This window comes from Sinohyriopsis cumingii, chromosome 5 (assembly GCF_028554795.1).
Source record: "Sinohyriopsis cumingii isolate HCF-2022 chromosome 5, ASM2855479v2, whole genome shotgun sequence".
NCBI classification, from domain to species: Eukaryota; Metazoa; Mollusca; class Bivalvia; order Unionida; family Unionidae; genus Sinohyriopsis; species Sinohyriopsis cumingii.
The window spans coordinates 4,687,409-4,710,052 of record NC_142965.1 but is presented as its reverse complement, the minus strand read 5'-3'; the positions used below and the strand labels follow the sequence as shown (position 1 = coordinate 4,710,052).

Genomic DNA, 22,644 nt, shown 5'->3' with positions numbered 1-22,644 from the left:
TCTATAATGTGGTTTATTTTGTTTTATTTTTATTCCCCTTTATATATGCTATGTACGCGATAATAATGAATGTGAGGAATCACTTTTTGTGTAAATGTGTGAGAAGTTATCGTTTCAAAGTTTTCCATGGTTTCTATTTATTTTCAAAATCTCAGTGAAAACCGGTAGAAAGAAATCAAAGTCGGCTTCCCTATGTCGGCCGACTTTGTATATATATATATATGTATAATTAAAAACAATCACACTAAAAGGAATCCAAAGTCTGCTTCCGGGATTGGCTTGCTTTGCAATAAATTTAACCTTTGTATTTGATACCGTACCTGTAAGTTCAAACAATGAGTTTATGGCTGTTACAAGGTGTGTTTATTCAACACCTGGGGTTTCATTTATATGCCGTCTGTAGTCATAATTGACACGAACTGGTTTCGAGTTCTTCGGTGTAAATAGTATACACAGCATTAACTTGCTTTAATAATACTTTTTGTAACCCATGGAATCAAAAAGATTGTCATTTGTACTCTATAATAATGATTTTAGTTTGCGAGATATTGTCATATTGTTACCGTGGATATAATACACTCTTGGTTATTTTGTACCTTACACCGTGTCACGCACGAATGGCATGTGCTTTTGTGCAACGGGATTGATAATTCTCACTCTTTCTCTCTCTCTCATTCGTATGTGATCTTGCAGGATCCAGTTTTCATTCTCATAACATTCAAACCTTCGAGGACAACCAAAGATGATTCGTTTCTCAATATTCATGTCAATGACCAATGTGTTGTGTTGTCTGACGAAAGCGATAAAACTATGGATGCATGCGCTATGTATACGGAGTTCGTGGATATATTTTGCTTTTAATAAAATGCTAATGTTGACCAAAAAGTGAATAAATGATAACAGTACAAGGTTAGTTTCTTTCATTTTATTATCAAATAAGCATTTTATTTATTTTATTGTAACATGCGGTGTGGCCAGTTTCAGCGGCGGGGGAGGGGGCAAATTGCACACTTTTTCATTTTCTAAGTCTTGGGACACATGATGTATGTTTAAAAAAAGATCACCGTAAGTTCTGGGACAGGAAAAACAATAATTATTTTATCGTGTCCCAACATATGCGGTAAATACGGTAGATTCCTGATGACTTTTAATGTCCCTTTATGAATATGATGAAATGAAAATGACTGATATCACAAACAAAGCTGTTTTTTAAACTGACAATTGATGACATTCTAAGAACTATAACTTTTTGTTTCTTAAAAACTACCTCTTTAATATTTCTTTGCATCTTTCTATCAGTTTTATTTTCAAAGATAATATCTTGAAAACTTTGGAAAAAATAATAAAACCCAAAACATTTTCTAATTAGTGCAAGAATAAATTTACCCCATATTTTCACCTTTAGTGTTCTATAATATTCTATGCATCAATATTTTAGGTTTTTCAGACATAAAGAATGAAGAGACACAAAGAGGAACTTGCATACATTCCAAGGGAAATAACTCTTTCAAGTATTGTTGTTGCTATGATCGACGAACAAAATCTTTGGACCCATAACTCCTGCTGTGTCCAGACAATATGGATGAGTGATATGGGATATGACATAGAGTGAAAAGCATTACTCATCTCACCTAGTGCAGGCAAAGAGGCTGGTTCCAGGAGGGGTTGGGATGATGGTTTGCTGCCTGTGGTTGACTTGTTGCTTTGATGACCATCTCTATTACCAAAGAATGGAGAGGACAAGGGAACATCTACAGCAATACTCACTGGACCTGAAATATTCTGTCTGCTTTGCACAACTGAAGAATCCTGTCCTAAATGAGTAGACTGTTCAGTTTGTCCACTCTGTTGTTGAACACTTGATCTTCCACCAGCAAAATGATTTGGGCGACCACTTCCCTGATATGATTCCATTGTTAATGGTGTTGGCATTGTTGTAGTTTGTGCTAATGGAGAAGATGGTGATTGTACTGAATTGTTGTCCTCATGAAGGGTCAATCGTCCACTCTCTTGAATCAATTCTTCCACAGTAGCAGCTTCGTTCTGCCTCCCTGCTCTAGCCATTCTCTCTTCATCAGCCAGCAATAAATCTATTGCATGCTCAATAGTAATTTGCTGTTGTCCTGAAGAAAAGAGAGTTATCAAGTAATCATACACCTAAATTCTACTATTCATCAAGGTCTAGTGTGTAAACTTTCATGGCTCAAAGTATAACAGATTTTGTACTATTGCACTAAAATAGAATCCAGATGACGTGCAAACTGATTGATGAGCCAATGTTTAGGATAAGTAACAGACTGCAGCAAAACATTTTATGTCCCCTAAAGCGATTGACTGCATGCATAAAGGAACTTTATTATTTTCAGTCTAATAAAAAAAAATAAACATTCTGTCTTCAGCTTCAATGATAAGCATGCATTAATCTGTACTTAACAAGAAAATTCCATTGAAGCTGCATTTAAATGAATGCCCATTGACAGTTTAGCAAATAATTTTGCACTAAAGTATGCTGCTGAAGTCTGACTAAAAATATAACTGTTATGCTGCACAAACAGAAGATCAAGAAACAATTGCCAACTTTAATACAATTATTCTCCTTCACTAAGGTGAGGGAATATACCACAAAGAAATGAATGTAATTAATGGGTTGTTTTAAACAAACAAGAAATTTGCAACAAACATCTTGTTATTTCTACAATGATTGTAAACATTCTGTGTATTACTGGTAATATGTTACCTGAAACCTGTCAAAATGATAAAAGGTGCAAAACTTATCTAAATTTACAAATTCTTCCACACAAATACATACACCAGTAAAAATGGGCTTGATTGTTTGAGTCCCATCTTTTTTGGTGTATGATGGATGGGTATGAATCATCTATTATGTCCAAATTACTACAGCTGGAACTTCTCAAACATATTTTCAAATGATATACACAATATTTACTCAAAGCAGACTTAAGAAATTGTATGGAACCTCTTATTCTCTTCACTTCCAATATGGCTTCCCGAACTCTTTCTCGTTGATATCCCATCTCCTCTATCAATCTTTTGGCAATGTCATTTTCATGTGGATTCTGGAAGTACCTTGGCTGACCTAACAAAGAGGAAATAAATCTTGGAACAATTGGGCCCAAGTGTACTCAGTACTGCTCATCTGAGCAGTGATATATATATATATATATTAGATTGTGAACACCAATTCATATATGTATTTAAACTGTAAAGGAAAAAAAAGCTTGGAGTACATAGTTACAACACTGTCTATCAATGCTGGCATCATTTATATTTCCTTGACCATCCATACAGGATCACCTTCTTGACATAAACAGGGTGTTATTTATACAACTAGCATTCTCCCCATGACCTCTCTTTCCCTCTGAGAACTAGGCTCTGATTCGTAACCTGTGAACTGTACATAAGCCCTACACATAAAGTACATTAAAATTGCTTAGCACTGTAAGGGTAATTAATATGTGCAGTCAATTTTGATTGCTGGGTTTGTCCTTAGCTCCCATCACTAGCCTAGGGATTGTTCACAGAATTAGCCAATCAAATTCAAGCTCACCTAATTAACATGCTTGAATACCACTCATAACTGAACTCATCTGCAGCCTTAATGATATAAGCTAAGCTTACACACTAAATCTAATCAGAAATATAAGCTTGCTTACTGATTTGAAACAAATCTAATCACAAATGAAGTAACCAGAGTGTTCACAATCCAATTGTTAATGCATGTATGGATGGATATGTGTATGTATGTATGGATGGATGGATGAATGGATGATGCACAACTAACAAAATGTTATGCCAGAAGCTTGCTTATAATCCAACCAGGTGAACTAAATGAACTATAATGTGCCAAACAATGGCATTAAACCCCACAAAATCAAACAAAAAACTTCATTGCAACACAGTCCAATTAAATAAGTCAGGAAATTATCCTTCATAAGTTTCATTGATTTTCAAACAGATTACTTCCATTTAAGCATAATGGGATTGTGGATGCATGTTTTAATGACCTCAGATTGACTTTAGCAAGTCATCACAACTAAATATGTAAAGGAGCGAAGTGTTTAAACTATTTTGCTGGACTTTTTACATACATATGTGTCTGCCAAGCTTGTTGGCTTAAGGACAATATCAAACACAGGATAGTTAATCACAAGACAGCAGGGATACTTACATAGTGGCAATGGCGCAGAGTCGTAAGGACCTTCACAATTACCCTTGGAAATTTCTTGCGTAGATATGGATTATACACTTCTTGCTACTATTCCAAAATGTTCCAGCAAAAATGCTTGCATAATTGATCCGAAATCCTAATGATCATTTCTCAACATCAGCAATCAATTAAGAGACCCAAGTGGGCTTGATACCACTAACCTGGGTAACTGACACATGTTAGTTTATAAATTAAAATTCATATATGTACTGAAACTGTAGAGTGAAAAGGAAAGTTTGAAGCATTAAGTTGCCACATTATCTATTAATGTTGGCACTGATTATCTTCCTTCATAGATTCTATAAAACTGAAACATGGGGGATTGTTTTACTTCATGTTTCAGAATGTATTTTTAATATGATTGCATTTTCCTCGACATTGAAATAAAATAGATGCAAACATGGCAATTACTGTCAGTTTTCATTCATTAATGTGCATGTTCAGTGTGATTACTTAGCTTTACAAGTCAGATATGAAAGTGTGGTTGCCAGGGTTCCAATTTTCATGCCTTTGTTTTAAGACACTGCTTGAAATATTTCTGTTCTTATTCAGACAGAAAATGTAATTATTCTGCAGTCCAAAAACATGCAAAAAATATGATTTACACTTTTGTTGTCATAAAATGGCAATTATGTATGCAATCAGCTTGGTCTCATTTTATTTACTTCAACCAGTTCAAAGCTTGGGAACTTTTCACTGCCCTACCATTAAAGTCAATATACACTTACATGGCAATACAAGGGTAGGTAATTTGCACTGTCAGCATGTAGTTTTGTGTGTGTCTTTAACAAACACCACAACTATGGTCATTACTTGGAAACCACTGAGATCCCCACACAAGGCAGCCAGTGTGGTGGTGGCTTAAGAAACTGGGCATCTGGAGACAACCCCTGGTCAGTGTTTAAAGCTTTGGCATTGTGACCAGAAGGACATTGGTCCAATCTGCACCACTGATCAGGCTGGAGTAGCAACTGAATTGTTCAGGGACTTTTTTTGTAAGGCCATGTGGTGGCTTGCTCTTGGTAATTAAAATCTGGAAATTTTAGTAACATGCAAAATATAACTTTAAAATACCTTATGACTAATAGCATAGAGTAAAATAATGAATATGCAAGTAATAACCTAAAACACAACTGTTTCAGTTTCTTTAATATGGCAATATCTACAAGGGTGTTGAGTGACTTTAGCTATTTTTTAGTTTGCTATAAACATAAACATAAACACAAAGCCAGCATAATTCTAACAAACTCCATGCAGTTGTCACATTCCATTGAGGATGGGTAGTGATACCAATATATTACATTTCACTTCCAAGATGTCCCTACCAGGTATAAGACTGGCACCATTTTTACATCTGCAGGTGAAAATCTCCCACCAATATAATCTTCCCTCCATGAGGAGTGGCGAAAACAAAATGTTCAAGCTTGCAACCATGGCAGCCATACTGGATGCCAACTCTGTGCCATTTTCATTTAGGACCTACAAGACTCTTCATAAGTTTTCTGGTGAAAACACCATGCAAATTTGACTTTCCATTCAGGAGAAGTGATGATCATATTTTCAAGATGGCTGCTATTGTGGTCACATTGGATGTCAGATTGGCACCTTTTTAATTTAGAACCAACTTGACATTGTAAGGAGCCTTTCAGTGTAGACTCTATATTGCTGTTACACATCTTTCAGGAAAAGTATCAAGTAAAGAGATGGCAACTGTGACAGCCATACTGGATGTCTGAGCAAAACCATTTTAATTTGAAACCAGCTAGGCCTTGGAATGATCTCATATAGAAAATTTCAAGACAATCCAACAAGTAGTTTAGGTGGGGTAATGGTAATAAACTTGTGCTAACAGACAGGCAGACAGACAAATGATGGATAACAGGCCATCCCATAAGCTCTTCTAGTCTATGAACAGACAGACAAATGATGGATAACAGGCCATCCCATAAGCTCTTCTAGTCTATGAACAGACAGACAAATGATGGATAACAGGCCATCCCATAAGCTCTTCTAGTTTATGAATAGTAGAGCTAAACATTGTCAAAACAGCAATTTGTTGATGTCTATAATTTTTACCAAGTTTCCTTGCAATCCATCAAATACGGCAGATGTGCCAGATGGACTTTAGGATTACCCTGGCCTCTATGTGAAGTACAAAGAGAGATTTCTGTCTAAAAAATTAGACAATACCATGATACAACCAAGTTCCTGAATGGATCCATGCAATCAAATACAGAACAGATGTCATGATCAAATCTGACTTCACAGGTATTGTTGAATAATGACATCAATGCTTCTTGTAGCCAGGTATTTGATCCCTATTTACATTTTTTTTTCAGGGGTTTACAACTGATTTTCTGCTTTAGCAATAACTGGTATGACAAATGTACAAAAATATAAAGATGTTCTCATAGTTCTTGCAAAGAAATGGAACATAGACCATCCTTGGATGAATAAATTGGCCATGCAGTTTTTGTTTTAATTTAGTTGGAAACAGCCCAAGTTCATGGATACATAATGGGTAACACACAATGAATGATATGTGTGATTCACAAGACCATACAAAAAGCCCACATTGTCTTAGACTGATAAAACTATTGTAGTTTCTGACCTGACTGAGGCTGTGCTGAATGGGACTCTGAACACACGCCAGTTCCAGACCTTGTTATGTTGTTGTCATTGGTGGTGGGGGTACTTCCACTGTTGTTCTGCTCAGTAGTTTGGGCTGCAAGCTGAATATTATTAATAGAATAGATTGAATTAAATAAAGACTAAAAGTTTACATCATCTGAAACTGAAATATTATGAATCACCATAAGACTGAATGTCCTCAGGACCAAATTCAAATTTTGGTTGGGATAGGTTTTCAGAATATTGAGATAATTTTTATATAAAGAAAGAAAATGTGGGATAAGAAAATTAATTTGATCCACATTGGTTAGTATCAGGAGAGGCTTCCTTGTATTTATATCAGTTCCAGTACAGTATATCTAAAGGGGTTTTAGACATGTTTCCTTGAATTTATATCAATTGTACTCTAGTTTGTCTATAGAGATATTAGACATGATAGGCTTCCTTGCTGTTATGAAAAAAGCAAATCAACAAGTTTTTTAAAACTTAACAAACAAGTTAATTGTCAAAGTTATAAATGAAATCTGAGAGGAGCTTACAGTATTGTGAAGTGAATCCAAACTAATCCTTATAAAGGTCTATGAAAGTCCTAACTGAATGAAAAGTTCCTTATAAATTTCAGAACAGGAAATGTAGTAGTCCTTCAAGAACCATGAAGTAGTCAAGATGGCATTGTCCAGAATTACTCTGGATAATTTATAACAGTTCCAGAATAATATTAGTCTAAATAATAATAACACACTACTCGTTTTGCTTCAAACTTGCCTATTCATGTGACCAAGCCCAACCAATGGAAAGTTAATGAATTCTTCCAGAAATGTCAAAACCCCATCAGCCAACGAGAAATTAAGCCAAAGGCATCATTTCAGTCTTATTATTAAGATTATTATTAATAACTCTAAAAACATATGTAAACATCTATTTATAGATCCTTTGCAATACTATGCTCTTAACAGATTCAGGTCATGTAGGCAAAACTGAATAAAGATATTCTAAACAAATTACAGCCATGAATAAAATTTTAAAAAAATCAGATAAAATCATGTACCTGGGGTTACAAAAAGTACAGATGTACATAACATTTGTACTTATATAAACTGTACTATATTATGCCCGCAAGTTTTGGACATGACAGGTTTCCTTGTATTTATATCAATGATGCTACAGTATGTCTCAGATGCTTTACATATGACAGGAATCCTTGTTTTAAATAAACTCTATTAGTATCTGTCTACAGAGGTTTTAAAATAACAGGTTTCCATGTAATTATTTCAACTGTACTATAGAATTTCTACAAAAGTTTTAGACATAAGAAGCATGCTTCTATTTCAAATCAACTGTACGACTGAGCTCAAGAAAACTGAGCTCAGTCATATATGTATAACATATATTTGTATAACAGGATTTTCCATAGGCAAAGAAATGTAATGATTTTTCCAGAAAAGTATTTTAAGTTTTCTTTCTAGCTGTCATGCATATTTGTTTATAAATTGGCATTTTTTTAATAATGAAAACTGATCCATGCACATTAGGGGTCATCTTCTAAGCGGGACATACAAAATAAAATTGATAAATCCAGGGGTAATATTGGTAGCTCTGGATATTTACTGTATATATAAATACTATCAGTTCAAATATTTTGTCATTTTCATGTCACTATTCTCTTAGAAAGGCATATATAGTATGCACTGTGTTTATCCAATTCATGACAGTATTTTAATTATACAATACTTGTATCTATTATTTTTACTTTAATAATTTGAAAGTATTACTGGTAAATTAAATATTACCCATCGCAATGATTAGTGTCCATCAGTACTGTTGGGCATGGGTGTTTACTAGTATGCATATTGCTTTCATTTTTGTGCAAGTCCAAGCAAACTGTATTTGTACTATATTTTGTGATTTGCTGCATAAATATTTTGTTTTTGATGCAATAAAAGTTTTGATTTAATTTATATTTTCCTTTTCCATAAGCCTGATGTAATTCACAAGTTATCTTCCATGGGCATGTGAGCCCTTGACTTGCAAAGGCAGCACTCATTAAAATGTCAATCATAACTGATTTCTCAGGATTTTACAACATGAAGGTGGACAAAAAGAAAGTTGTCAATTTTTTGTCACATGCTCCATTCAATAATATAACAGTATTTTATATCGATTTTTCCTTTATTTTTTATCTATTTATCCAGTATGGGAAGGTCTGGGCCAATAAGTGTTTGGCTTGTAAAGGCAGCATTCACTTTGAGTTTGATACTTGTTCAGTGCCTAATAGAGTTTTATAACTTCCTGTATTGGACAGTAATCCTTTAGCTTGCAATGGCAGCACCCTCTTTGTTTTCCCATGTCACAACCCTCTGACTGAGCCATTAATCTAATACTTGTTCAATGCCAAGTAACAGGGGGTACTTTGAACTTGCTGGACAACTGACACCTCTTCAGTTGTATCTTTTAATAGATTTCACAAACAGTACAAAACATAGTGTCACCTGCAGTACCCAGCCTTAGTCTCCACAAAGCACTTAAATATGACAATACAGCCAATGATTTGGAGTCTAACCAAAGTTGTGATGACTAGAAAATGATGGAGTATTTCAAAACTGTATTTGGCTACTTGCATGATCAAATGATATTAAATAGTGACATTAATATAGAATACAGTGAATCACAAAAATTTGGACATGACTTTCATTGTTTATCTGCAAGACAGGTGGAATTAACAAGTTACAGGATTTTGTCAACCAGATCTTTTGGGGCTACTATTTTTATACCAGTATGTGACCTATAATATAATCCATGAATTTATCATATCCATAGATTTAAAATATCAAGCATTATCGATTTCTAAGGATTTTATGACATGAAGGTGGACAAAATTGAAGCTGTCAATTTATCTGTGACATACTCAGTAATATAACTGTATTTTATACTGACTTCATCTTTATTTTGATCCATTCATCCATCCATCCATCTATCTATCCAATGTTAGTTTGTCCAATGTGCAAATCTGACTCATTGACAACATGTCACCACATCAGATTGATCTGACTTGCAAAATACACTTGACTTATATGAATGTAAACGAGTAATGAGACTAATGCAGCTGGGAATGTGGGCGGGAACTGGCTTAGAGTTAAGCAGTCTTATAAACGAGAATATACAATATATTTTGGTGATCGCATATTTAGACATAAGATAAAAATTTGACAGCATTCTCACCCCTAAATCACTAAGATGTTGCTACTACTGCATCCATGATAGACGTACTTGCTGTCAAAATTTCTTCATATCAAATCTTGTTGTCTCATAACAATGGCAGAAACTGGCTATTAGTGACTAAAGTACTTTTTGAGACATGGGACTGATGGATATGGGTATATGCCCAGCATAAACTGTCTTTACCAATTCAGCTTGTTTCCTGAGCACAGCATTTACAAATTTCAGTCCCCTCTTGCCCAGCACATAAGCACATTGTGGGTACCATCTGGCATGTTCGATCCAGGGGTTGTCTCCAGATGCCCAGTTTCTTAATCCACCACCACACTGGAAGCAGCGAGTATAGTCCATAATACCTGTACAAACAAAAGGCAATTCAAATCAATATATTTCATATGGTCTAAATAAAATGGCATTGATATATTAAGACATATGCACAGTAATATTGCAATATCAATGATATTTCTCTATGTATACACTGTGTAATAATTAATATGCTTTCAAGATTATTAAAAAAAAAAAAATTAATTTTAAGGGGCATTAGGAATTCAAGAAAGTATCATTAAGGAGTATGTAAATACAACAGTACCATTCATACCTTGATTTTACAGGCTTCCCTCTTGATTTTTCAATTCATAACGAAAAAGATGCAAGTGACTTTTTATTTACAAGGAGCAATAACTCCCAAGTGCTTAGACAGAACCCTACACAATGCCTCATATATTCTGTCTAAAATTAGACTATAGCAAACACATCTGATTTCGCAAATGTCATGATCTACCTACACTGAAGAAATTAGTTCCAAACAGTGAAAAGTACTTCCCTATAAACTGCGTTTCTGGTCTAATGATTCTGAACAAGGTACAGTAAGTACTGAAGAGCATCTGATTTAAAAACATTTAGAATAAAACATTTTGTCTCTTTGATTAAAATGAAAATCAATATAACACTCCAGTTAAGTGCCCTTGACCTGAATTCATGATAACATGTCACATGAATATGTAGACTGTACACAGAAGAAACCATTTGTATGAAAGAGATCCAAGAAAAAGTAAAAATGCTATAAAAATTTCCACATAATTAAAACTGCACTTATGAGCTGTAACATGAAATATATACTTATTAAAAACTTATGTATTACTTTTTTTGGAACATGCTATTATTATGTGTTTATAGTAATTATCAAATGAGGTATTTAACTGGCTTGTAATTTGTTTTACTAACGCTTGCCAATAGTTGATATCTTGTCTCATCAGCAAATCCTAATTTTTGATTAGCTGTAACACAAACGACGTAACAACCTTATATATATATATATATATACACACACACACACACACACACATATATATGCAATTATGATAAACTCTTTCAGTAATGGTTAAAGATACAAAAAACAACAAAGTAAAAGTTTTACCTTAAATTTTTGATCATTATTCAAGAATCAAATAATTACAAAATACCAAAAACACTTAAATGGCATGAAGATCAAAGGAAATCTAAACAATTAATATGAACATGATTGTCAAATTTAATTAGACTATAGCAGGTGTTTTTCTTAAACATGAAAATGGAATCGGGGCAGATGTACATCACTGTACAAAAAAATATACTACTGAAAAATCCCCTTATGAGCTCCCCTTTCAATATCAACTGTGTGCAACCTCTATATCATCTATGTCGAGTTAATGTAAATAACTTCCTTATTAGCGATGAGCACATTACAAGATACAATTGTTATCTTACCTCTAATTATCACTGCACAACTTCATGTAACATTTAGAGCAACAAAAGAGTTTGTTGTTTAATTCATCTTTGCTTAACCATTTTTCTTCTAAATATAAATAAATTATTTTAATGCTATTTTGTGGATTATATATGAACTTATTCAAACAAAAGAAATGTAAACAACCAGGGAATTTAAGTACATGTCAAGTGTCCTTATGCACTGCAGCATAGCATCAAGTTGTTCAGGATGTGTCAAACAAAACAAATTGTAGGTCATTACATTATTTGATATAGACAATGAACCCAGTAACATCACTGTCTTAAGATTAACTGTTTTTCTTACAATTTATGACAACGCATTTGGGGAAACTTTTTGAAAAGCAGACCTGCAAAATAATGATTGCTTTTGCCCAAGTGTTTGTAAACTGCGCATTGAGATATTTGCATTTACAAAAAAATTATTTAGGTATCAATGCCTCAGGTATTTAAAATGAATTTGATAGTGATATTTAACAAGACAACCAAGGTAAGCATGTTCATGATCGAAAAATCAGTTTACAACGTGTGATAGTGAACCCAATTCAAGATATTAAGCATGACACAGGATGATTTGTCTTAGCTTCATAATGATTCATCCAAAGTATGAACCAAATCCATCAAGATATTAAGCATGACACAGGATGATTTGTCTTAGCTTCATAATGATTCATCCAAAGTATGAACCAAATCCATCAAGATATTAAGCATGACACAGGATGATTTGTCTTAGCTTCATAATGATTCATCCAAAGTATGAACCAAATCCATCAAGATATTAAGCATGACACAGGATGATTTGTCTTAGCTTCATAATGATTCATCCAAAGTATGAACCAAATCCATCAAGATATTAAGCATGACACAGAATGATTTGTCTTAGCTTCATAATGATTCATCCAAAGTATGAACCAAATCCATCAAGATATTAAGCATGACACAGGATGATTTGTCTTAGCTTCATAATGATTCATCCAAAGTATGAACCAAATCCATCAAGATATTAAGCATGACACAGGATGATTTGTCTTAGCTTCATAATGATTCATCCAAAGTATGAACCAAATCCATCAAGATATTAAGCATGACACAGGATGATTTGTCTTAGCTTCATAATGATTCATCCAAAGTATGAACCAAATCCATCAAGATATTAAGCATGACACAGGATGATTTGTCTTAGCTTCATAATGATTCATCCAAAGTATGAACCAAATCCATCAAGATATTAAGCATGACACAGGATGATTTGTCTTCGCTTCATAATGATTCATCCAAAGTATGAACCAAATCCATCAAGATATTAAGCATGACACAGGATGATTTGTCTTAGCTTCATAATGATTCATCCAAAGTATGAACCAAATCCATCAAGATATTAAGCATGACACAGGATGATTTGTCTTCGCTTCATAATGATTCATCCAAAGTATGAACCAAATCCATCAAGATATTAAGCATGACACAGGATGATTTGTCTTAGCTTCATAATGATTCATCCAAAGTATGAACCAAATCCATCAAGATATTAAGCATGACACAGGATGATTTGTCTTAGCTTCATAATGATTCATCCAAAGTATGAACCAAATCCATCAAGATATTAAGGAAATACTAGCAAATAATAAAACTTATATTTAGTACTGTGACCTTGACCCCAAGGCCCCATGGGAAAGTGAAAATAAGTTGCAGAATGAATTGTCTTAGCTTACACAGGCAAGACAAGAAATAATAGCATATTAGATTGCAATAATAATAATATAATAATATTAATAATAGTGCAATGAGTAATATAATAATATTAATAATAGTGCAATGAGTAATATAATAATATTAATAATAGTGCAATGAGTAATATAATAATATTAATAATAGTGCAATGAGTAATATAATAATATTAATAATAGTGCAATGAGTAATATAATAATATTAATAATAGTGCAATGAGTAATATAATAATATTAATAATAGTGCAATGAGTAATATAATAATATTAATAATAGTGCAATGAGTAATATAATAATATTAATAATAGTGCAATGAGTAATATAATAATATTAATAATAGTGCAATGAGTAATATAATAATATTAATAATAGTGCAATGAGTAATATAATAATATTAATAATAGTGCAATGAGTAATATAATAATATTAATAATAGTGCAATGAGTAATATAATAATATTAATAATAGTGCAATGAGTAATATAATAATATTAATAATAGTGCAATGAGTAATATAATAATATTAATAATAGTGCAATGAGTAATATAATAATATTAATAATAGTGCAATGAGTAATATAATAATATTAATAATAGTGCAATGAGTAATATAATAATATTAATAATAGTGCAATGAGTAATATAATAATATTAATAATAGTGCAATGAGTAATATAATAATATTAATAATAGTGCAATGAGTAATATAATAATATTAATAATAGTGCAATGAGTAATATAATAATATTAATAATAGTGCAATGAGTAATATAATAATATTAATAATAGTGCAATGAGTAATATAATAATATTAATAATATTGCAATGAGTAATATAATAATATTAATAATAGTGCAATGAGTAATATAATAATATTAATAATAGTGCAATGAGTAATATAATAATATTAATAATAGTGCAATGAGTAATATAATAATATTAATAATAGTGCAATGAGTAATATAATAATATTAATAATAGTGCAATGAGTAATATAATAATATTAATAATAGTGCAATGAGTAATATAATAATATTAATAATAGTGCAATGAGTAATATAATAATATTAATAATAGTGCAATGAGTAATATAATAATATTAATAATAGTGCAATGAGTAATATAATAATATTAATAATAGTGCAATGAGTAATATAATAATATTAATAATAGTGCAATGAGTAATATAATAATATTAATAATAGTGCAATGAGTAATATAATAATATTAATAATAGTGCAATGAGTAATATAATAATATTAATAATAGTGCAATGAGTAATATAATAATATTAATAATAGTGCAATGAGTAATATAATAATATTAATAATAGTGCAATGAGTAATATAATAATATTAATAATAGTGCAATGAGTAATATAATAATATTAATAATAGTGCAATGAGTAATATAATAATATTAATAATAGTGCAATGAGTAATATAATAATATTAATAATAGTGCAATGAGTAATATAATAATATTAATAATAGTGCAATGAGTAATATAATAATATTAATAATAGTGCAATGAGTAATATAATAATATTAATAATAGTGCAATGAGTAATATAATAATATTAATAATAGTGCAATGAGTAATATAATAATATTAATAATAGTGCAATGAGTAATATAATAATATTAATAATAGTGCAATGAGTAATATAATAATATTAATAATAGTGCAATGAGTAATATAATAATATTAATAATAGTGCAATGAGTAATATAATAATATTAATAATAGTGCAATGAGTAATATAATAATATTAATAATAGTGCAATGAGTAATATAATAATATTAATAATAGTGCAATGAGTAATATAATAATATTAATAATAGTGCAATGAGTAATATAATAATATTAATAATAGTGCAATGAGTAATATAATAATATTAATAATAGTGCAATGAGTAATATAATAATATTAATAATAGTGCAATGAGTAATATAATAATATTAATAATAGTGCAATGAGTAATATAATAATATTAATAATAGTGCAATGAGTAATATAATAATATTAATAATAGTGCAATGAGTAATATAATAATATTAATAATAGTGCAATGAGTAATATAATAATATTAATAATAGTGCAATGAGTAATATAATAATATTAATAATAGTGCAATGAGTAATATAATAATATTAATAATAGTGCAATGAGTAATATAATAATATTAATAATAGTGCAATGAGTAATATAATAATATTAATAATAGTGCAATGAGTAATATAATAATATTAATAATAGTGCAATGAGTAATATAATAATATTAATAATAGTGCAATGAGTAATATAATAATATTAATAATAGTGCAATGAGTAATATAATAATATTAATAATAGTGCAATGAGTAATATAATAATATTAATAATAGTGCAATGAGTAATATAATAATATTAATAATAGTGCAATGAGTAATATAATAATATTAATAATAGTGCAATGAGTAATATAATAATATTAATAATAGTGCAATGAGTAATATAATAATATTAATAATAGTGCAATGAGTAATATAATAATATTAATAATAGTGCAATGAGTAATATAATAATATTAATAATAGTGCAATGAGTAATATAATAATATTAATAATAGTGCAATGAGTAATATAATAATATTAATAATAGTGCAATGAGTAATATAATAATATTAATAATAGTGCAATGAGTAATATAATAATATTAATAATAGTGCAATGAGTAATATAATAATATTAATAATACTGGAATGATTTAGTAGAACACATAATCTTAGGCAGAAGATAAGTGACTTAAATTTTTTTTAAACATACTGGGCAATATTTGCATAATTGAAACTGATGCCTCCAGAGACATTCTGATTACACAGGTAAAAAAAACTCCAAGCAAATCTGGGTGCAAATATTAACAGTAATATTATCAGCATGACAGTAAGAACTTAGCATTATGATGTCAAATGAAAACTCAGTGATGTCAGTATGATGTACTATGAAGTAAATCTATGACATTTGACATGAAGTAATATCACATGTGATGTAGTTGCACTAAATAACAATCCAGCTCTAAGAGAAAAGATGTAATGTATGGTAACATTATACCAAAATGTCAGCTGAAAGAAGTGGTGTAGAAACTTTAACTTTCAAAAAGTACAACACATCTGTTGAACATTATGGACAACAATAATACCAGTAGAAACATCATACTTATGACTATTTTTTTCACAGGTAAGACAAAACCCAATCAGCTGTATTTAGTTATTTAGATACAAGAACATATAGAAAAAAACACATTAAAAAAATCAGCTCTTTGCCATTACTTATCCCCATTATAACACTATTGCATCACCGACATAATTACCGAGACCTAATCCAAAGGAAGCTGAACATACTTCCAATACAACAGAGCAAATCAATCAATGCTGGCCAAGCCATCATCCACAGATCTGATGCTTTTATCTCAAGCACTGCTAAAGGAGTTGCATGACATTACAAAATGTACTCTGTTGACACATTCATGACTGTGCAGGATTACACAGTTCCCATATATTTTTGGTGTGTATTTTTAAAAGCATCATGACAAACATAAACATAAAGTGGAATCTGGTAAACAAAAATTACTGACAAAATTTAAAGCAACCATGGATTCACAAATGTTGAGATAGAAATAAGTAAAAGATGTTTTGACAGAAAGATCCCTCAGGTTAAAAACATGATGAGCTTATGTGTTTGTGCTGATGACAACCCATGTTCAATACCAAACCATGCTTACAAACCAGCAGAGATGGTAACACTTTATCAACTTTTGGATGTACAATCTTTTGTAAACCTGTATTATAAGAAAATCATTATTTCATATAAATTTTGTAACTTCTAATTTTTTTGTGGTATGGAGAAAACTTTTGTTACTGTATATATGTGAACTATTTAATTTAGGGTCAGCTACAAATCAAACACTATCATGCTCCATATATAAACTTTGTCACAAAAAGCTCATCCTTCAATTAAACTTTAGCTAATTTTTTTAAGAGGGTCTGTATGGTAACTATTCTCACATATACAGATTACACATCTTTAGTAAACAAAATCATATATATATTGAAAAATATAAGTCAGTATGGTAATTATAGTTCACAGCAAAAGAATGAGAGGAAATGGTGCTATTCTAATCTGAGTGGACTTGATGACAAGCTGCCAGATAGTCCAAGAGTTCTATAACAAATTGTACTGTCATATTACTATCCTGTTCCATCACCCAACCTCAACACTTACAGACTTTACCAAAGATGAAGGAACTTGTATTCTACTGACCAAAAGGAATTTGCACAACCCACTGGAAATATGTTTCTATTGTCCTTTAATTCTTTCTAATTACTGAGCTTTGAAATCATTGCAGACATTCCTCAGAAACACCAACATAAGAAACTTGGTACCAAAAACCTTTTAATGTATTTATGAATTCTCAAATTTACAAGATATATGTACAAGTGCAATACCAAATTCTTTGTTTTGGCCTCTGACCTTGAATCGTGTATTAGTGACAAACCTGTCTTACACACTGAAAAGATATAGCCACCTGCAAAGTACAGGTAAAACTATAAGAAATACTGTTTGTAAAGAACCCAAGTTACTGAACTGGTATTATTTTTAAAAAAATATCAGATACAACTACACAATGAAATTCATTCATAATCGTCTGTGTTATCATTTCCAGATGCTAGTACAGCTAACAAGAGACACTTTTTGTCAAATCCAGAAAGAATGAAAATAAATTGAGGTTAATCTAGTGTATGGGTGGACAGACAGATGTAACTACACATATGGATGCCAAGTTACCGCTATGATAGTCTATACATGGTGACCAGTATATATAGTGGAGGAAAACCCAGGGAAGAACCACCCACCTAAATAAAGCTATTGGAATGCTTTATCCCACACTGGCCAAACCTGAAACCCAAACACACTTGGAAAGGTGAGATGTCAGTGATCGGTAAATGTGAACATCTTGGGTAATTAGGCTGTCCTGGTCCCCAACTTCTATGTAGAGCTTTTAACAAAATCAGTTTAACAAAAATAAGAATCATGACCTTTGATACTTAAATCAAAGTCAGAGCGCTGACTTTGAACTTCCTGACAGGAATGCAAATATAAACAAAGTCAGGTCAAAATTATTTTGCACATTTTACATTCAAGCCGTTGTGTTCATCAGTTTTGTGGAGTACAAAATTGTATGCAATTACCTTTGGCCTGACCAAAACATCATATTAGGTCGGACTTCCAACTTCATCATAAAAGAGCAGAATGCAATGTTGGTGCTCAGATCTGGACCATTTTAGTGGTAGAGCATCACCCATGTAAATCCAAGGGTTGAAAGGTTCAATACCTGCCCAGGCAAGCCCAGATTGGCTGCCATGATGGTCATCTTTGTTTGCAATGGCTGTCATTTTGGCAAGTCATATAAGCATCTTTTCCATTTAGGAGTAACTACATAAAGTTAGAAGAGTTTTATTGAAAACTCGATGTTCAGACAGACATCCCTTAAAACGACTAGCAAAATTAAGATGTTCAAAACTGCATGCCATAGCTGCTATCTGATTGGCAATATTTTCACTTATGACTAAGGTGATCTCAGATGCAATCTTTTAGTTAACAAGAAAACATGTCAATAAGAACTGTTCAGGCAAGCAGTGAAAACAAGACTTTCAACATGGCCATCATGATAGCCATTCTGGAGATCATATAAGCACTATCAACTACATACCAATGAAGTTCTTGTAGAGATCTAATCAGCACTATTTTCAAAAAGGACCAACTACATACCATAAAAGTTCTTGTAGAGAAATCTGCACATCATTATGACCATCCATTGGAGAAATAACATTCTGGACCCCATGGTGGCTGAAGGTTTAACTCATTCAGCCACGAGATTTTTGTCATTTTCTCCTGAAATGGGATTTAGGAAATGCAGTATGGTGGTTAATTCTGAATGCATCCAAATACATCTGCTTTCTAGAGATGTTTTGTTAAGCCAGATGCCAAGTTGTGTTACAAATGTAATTTTTTTTATTGGATATCTTGCTTGCACAAGTGCAGAAGGGGAAATAGTTGGATTTTTTTTTTTGCTTATTGGACCCATCATTTTCCTGTCCAGGCCACTTTTTATCCAGTATCTCAAAGTTATTCTACTTTCTGCAAAGGTTCGCCTGTCTATGTGTGAGTAGAAAATCCAGATTATTTATTATCAATGTAGAGCTACATCTGTCTACTTGTCACGGTTACGTTGGTGTATCTTAAATAACCCTGATTCTACAAGGCTCGGAAGCAGGGCACAACCTCAACATGCCTAAAGGAAACACTGGGGCTTAATGAGTTAACAAAATGTTTTGAAATTTCTTACATTAATTATAGAGGAATGGCCATCTCTTTTATTTATGTACAATATGGATTCATAAATGATCAAATACGTAAGGAATATTCACATTTGGTGATGTCACCAAATTCACCCATCAATCAATACTATTTTTATTTAGACCAGCTACATATCATTTGAAGTCTGTAAGTCCCATCTTGATACAACCATCTCCGCAGGAGAAACAGTGATAACAAGATTGTCATATACCTCATGTTGGAGGGCTGATAAAGACCAGTTTCATTTAATCATACACTACATATGACAAGAAATCCATAGTGAAAACATTATTTCGATTAGACCATCCAATCAACATAAAATTAAGTCATAAATAAAAACTCCATAAAGCTATAACCACACATTCTGGAAAGGTAGTGATAACAAGATTTTCAAGATGGTCATCTGAGGAGGGAGCATTCTAAATATGCAGCATATTTGTGTATTACACAGCATATGCAAACAAACTAAATTAAAATGCATAAAATACATCCTTCTATATAGATGTAGTGATATCAAGATTTTCAAAATGATTGCCATGGTGACCATGTTGCAGGTTAGGTTGGCACAAATTTCATTTATGAGCAACTAATCACCAAAAGTATTTCTGTGAAAAACTAATGTCGATTCAATGATTCATTCCAGATGAATAGAGAATGACTTTCAAAATGGTAGATGCAATGGCTATAGTGGTTTTATATGGGGCACCATATTTATTTACGACCAATTAGACTATGGGATCCATGTGTCTGTAAAAAAGAGTTTCATAAAAATTCTCCAATTATGTAGTTTAGGAGGAGTAGTGATAGTAAACAAATCCAAAGCCTTTGAACGTTAAAAAGTATTAAAAAAAATTATGCAATGGAAATGAAAACAAAGGAAAAATCAAACTTTCTGCTATCATTGGTCAGCAGTGAAACAAGCTGAAGCAACTTAGCCCAGGAGAGACTTTTAAGAAATGAAACAGTAATCAATGGACTGATCAAGGAACTGTTATAAAAGTCGCATTAAGTCTGACAGTAAAAACAAGTCAAGGTGAATACAGAAGAAATTACAAAGACTCATTGTTAATATCAAATATAATGTCAAATGCAGAGGAAAACGATGACCAATACATGAATGATTAAAGAAGGAAGTGGTAGAAGATTAATGAAATGCCTCCGGTTTACCAGTATTCCCCAAGAAATGAATTAATACTGAAGAATCAGAAATGGAAGACTTGTACGGAAAGCAGAAAGATGGACAGAAGAGTGTTAAAATATCCATAATGTTGAAATTACATAAACAGTCTGATTCTAAAACAATAACTCCAAAATAAATAAGTTACTGATTTAAAACTGGATAATGTTTATTTTCAGAATAACTTTGACATCAATAATATTTAGTAACTGTATTTTATTCTCTTTTGGATAAATGGTAAGTTCAAATTCTATAAATCATTTTTTTGATTATGTGATTTTAAGCTTTAAAATTTGATCTGTACATTGCAAATCATTATCTGGCCACACTGATACGATAAACTTTTCATGTAAGAAAAAACAAACCTTTAAATGAGCCACAATGTAAAACATTAAAAAAGATTTTTATCTTTTTGGAAAGAAAGGGAGTTATATTGTTGTTGTTGTTGTTGTTGTAGGGTTTAACGCCATTTTTCAGCACAAGATAGGCTATACATGGCGGCCAGTATAATTGGTGGAGGAAGAACCCTGGAAAACCCCGGGAAGAACCACCGACCCACGAGAAGCTACTGGCAGGCTTTCTCACGTACCCACGTTAGCCGAGCCTGAGACTCGAACTCACGCAGACAGAGGTGAGATGGCAGTGATCCGTAACGGTGAGCGCTTTAGACCACTCGGCCACTCGGGGCTTTGGGAGTTATATATATATATATATCATTATTAGTCCTGTCTCCGGGGTCCTGAGTGGCTGAGTGGTCTAAAGTGCTTTTCGTTATGGATCACTGCCATCTCACCTCTGTCTGTGTGGGTTTGAGTCTAGGATTCGGCCAATGTGGGTATGTGAGAAAGCTTGCCAGTAGCTTCTCATGGGTCGGTGGTTTTTCCCGGGGTTTTCCCCGGGTTCTTCCTCCACCATTAATACTGGCCGCCATACATAGCCTATCATGTGCTGAAAAATGGCGTCAAACCCAACAACAACAACAACAACAACAGTCATGTCTCCTAAGTCTGTCAATTCACTGCAACCCTGAGAATTCTTTTTTATTTTCACCTGAAATGGAGATAGGAAATTCATTATTGGGGTTATTTCTGAATGGATCAAGACACATACAATTCCAAGAGACTTTCATTTAACTGGATGCTAAGGTGCATAAAAGATGTTATAATATATTGATTATTTCAGCCTGGAAAATGTACATGTGCAGAAGAGTGAAAATTGGACCTATTTATTTTGTTTATTTTTGCATATTGGACCCACATTTTTTTTGGGTCCTAGCCCCATTTTACTCCAAATGTGAAACTTAACATGCTTTTTGCAATGGATTTTATGTCTGTGTCCTGGAGTTCAGGCTGGTCTGATTTAGATCTAATGCCAAAGAGTCTAAAATCTGGTTTAAGAAACCAGTCATGTTTGGCTTGGAGAAAAAAATCAGGTCTCAAAATTTGTGTTTTACTGTTCTATTTTTAATGCAAGGAGAAAGTCTACATTTTGTGATATCATTA

General features: G+C 32.0%; 1 protein-coding gene across 4 annotated transcripts in view; it reads right to left on the bottom strand.

Annotated features, from left to right (window-relative positions):
* The window catches only part of LOC149798559 (uncharacterized), an 84,013-nt gene that overhangs the window by 12,291 nt on the left and 49,078 nt on the right, over positions 1-22,644 (bottom strand). For all 4 annotated transcript variants that reach the window (XM_089957372.1, XM_089957371.1, XM_089957369.1 and 1 more), the window contains exons 4-7: positions 10,262-10,431; positions 6,840-6,960; positions 2,978-3,097; positions 1,632-2,123 (exon numbers count right to left, since the gene is read on the bottom strand). In XM_089957372.1, the coding sequence (XP_089813498.1) occupies positions 1,632-2,123; positions 2,978-3,097; positions 6,840-6,960; positions 10,262-10,431 (903 nt within the window). The remainder of the gene's footprint in view (positions 1-1,631; positions 2,124-2,977; positions 3,098-6,839; positions 6,961-10,261; positions 10,432-22,644) is intronic.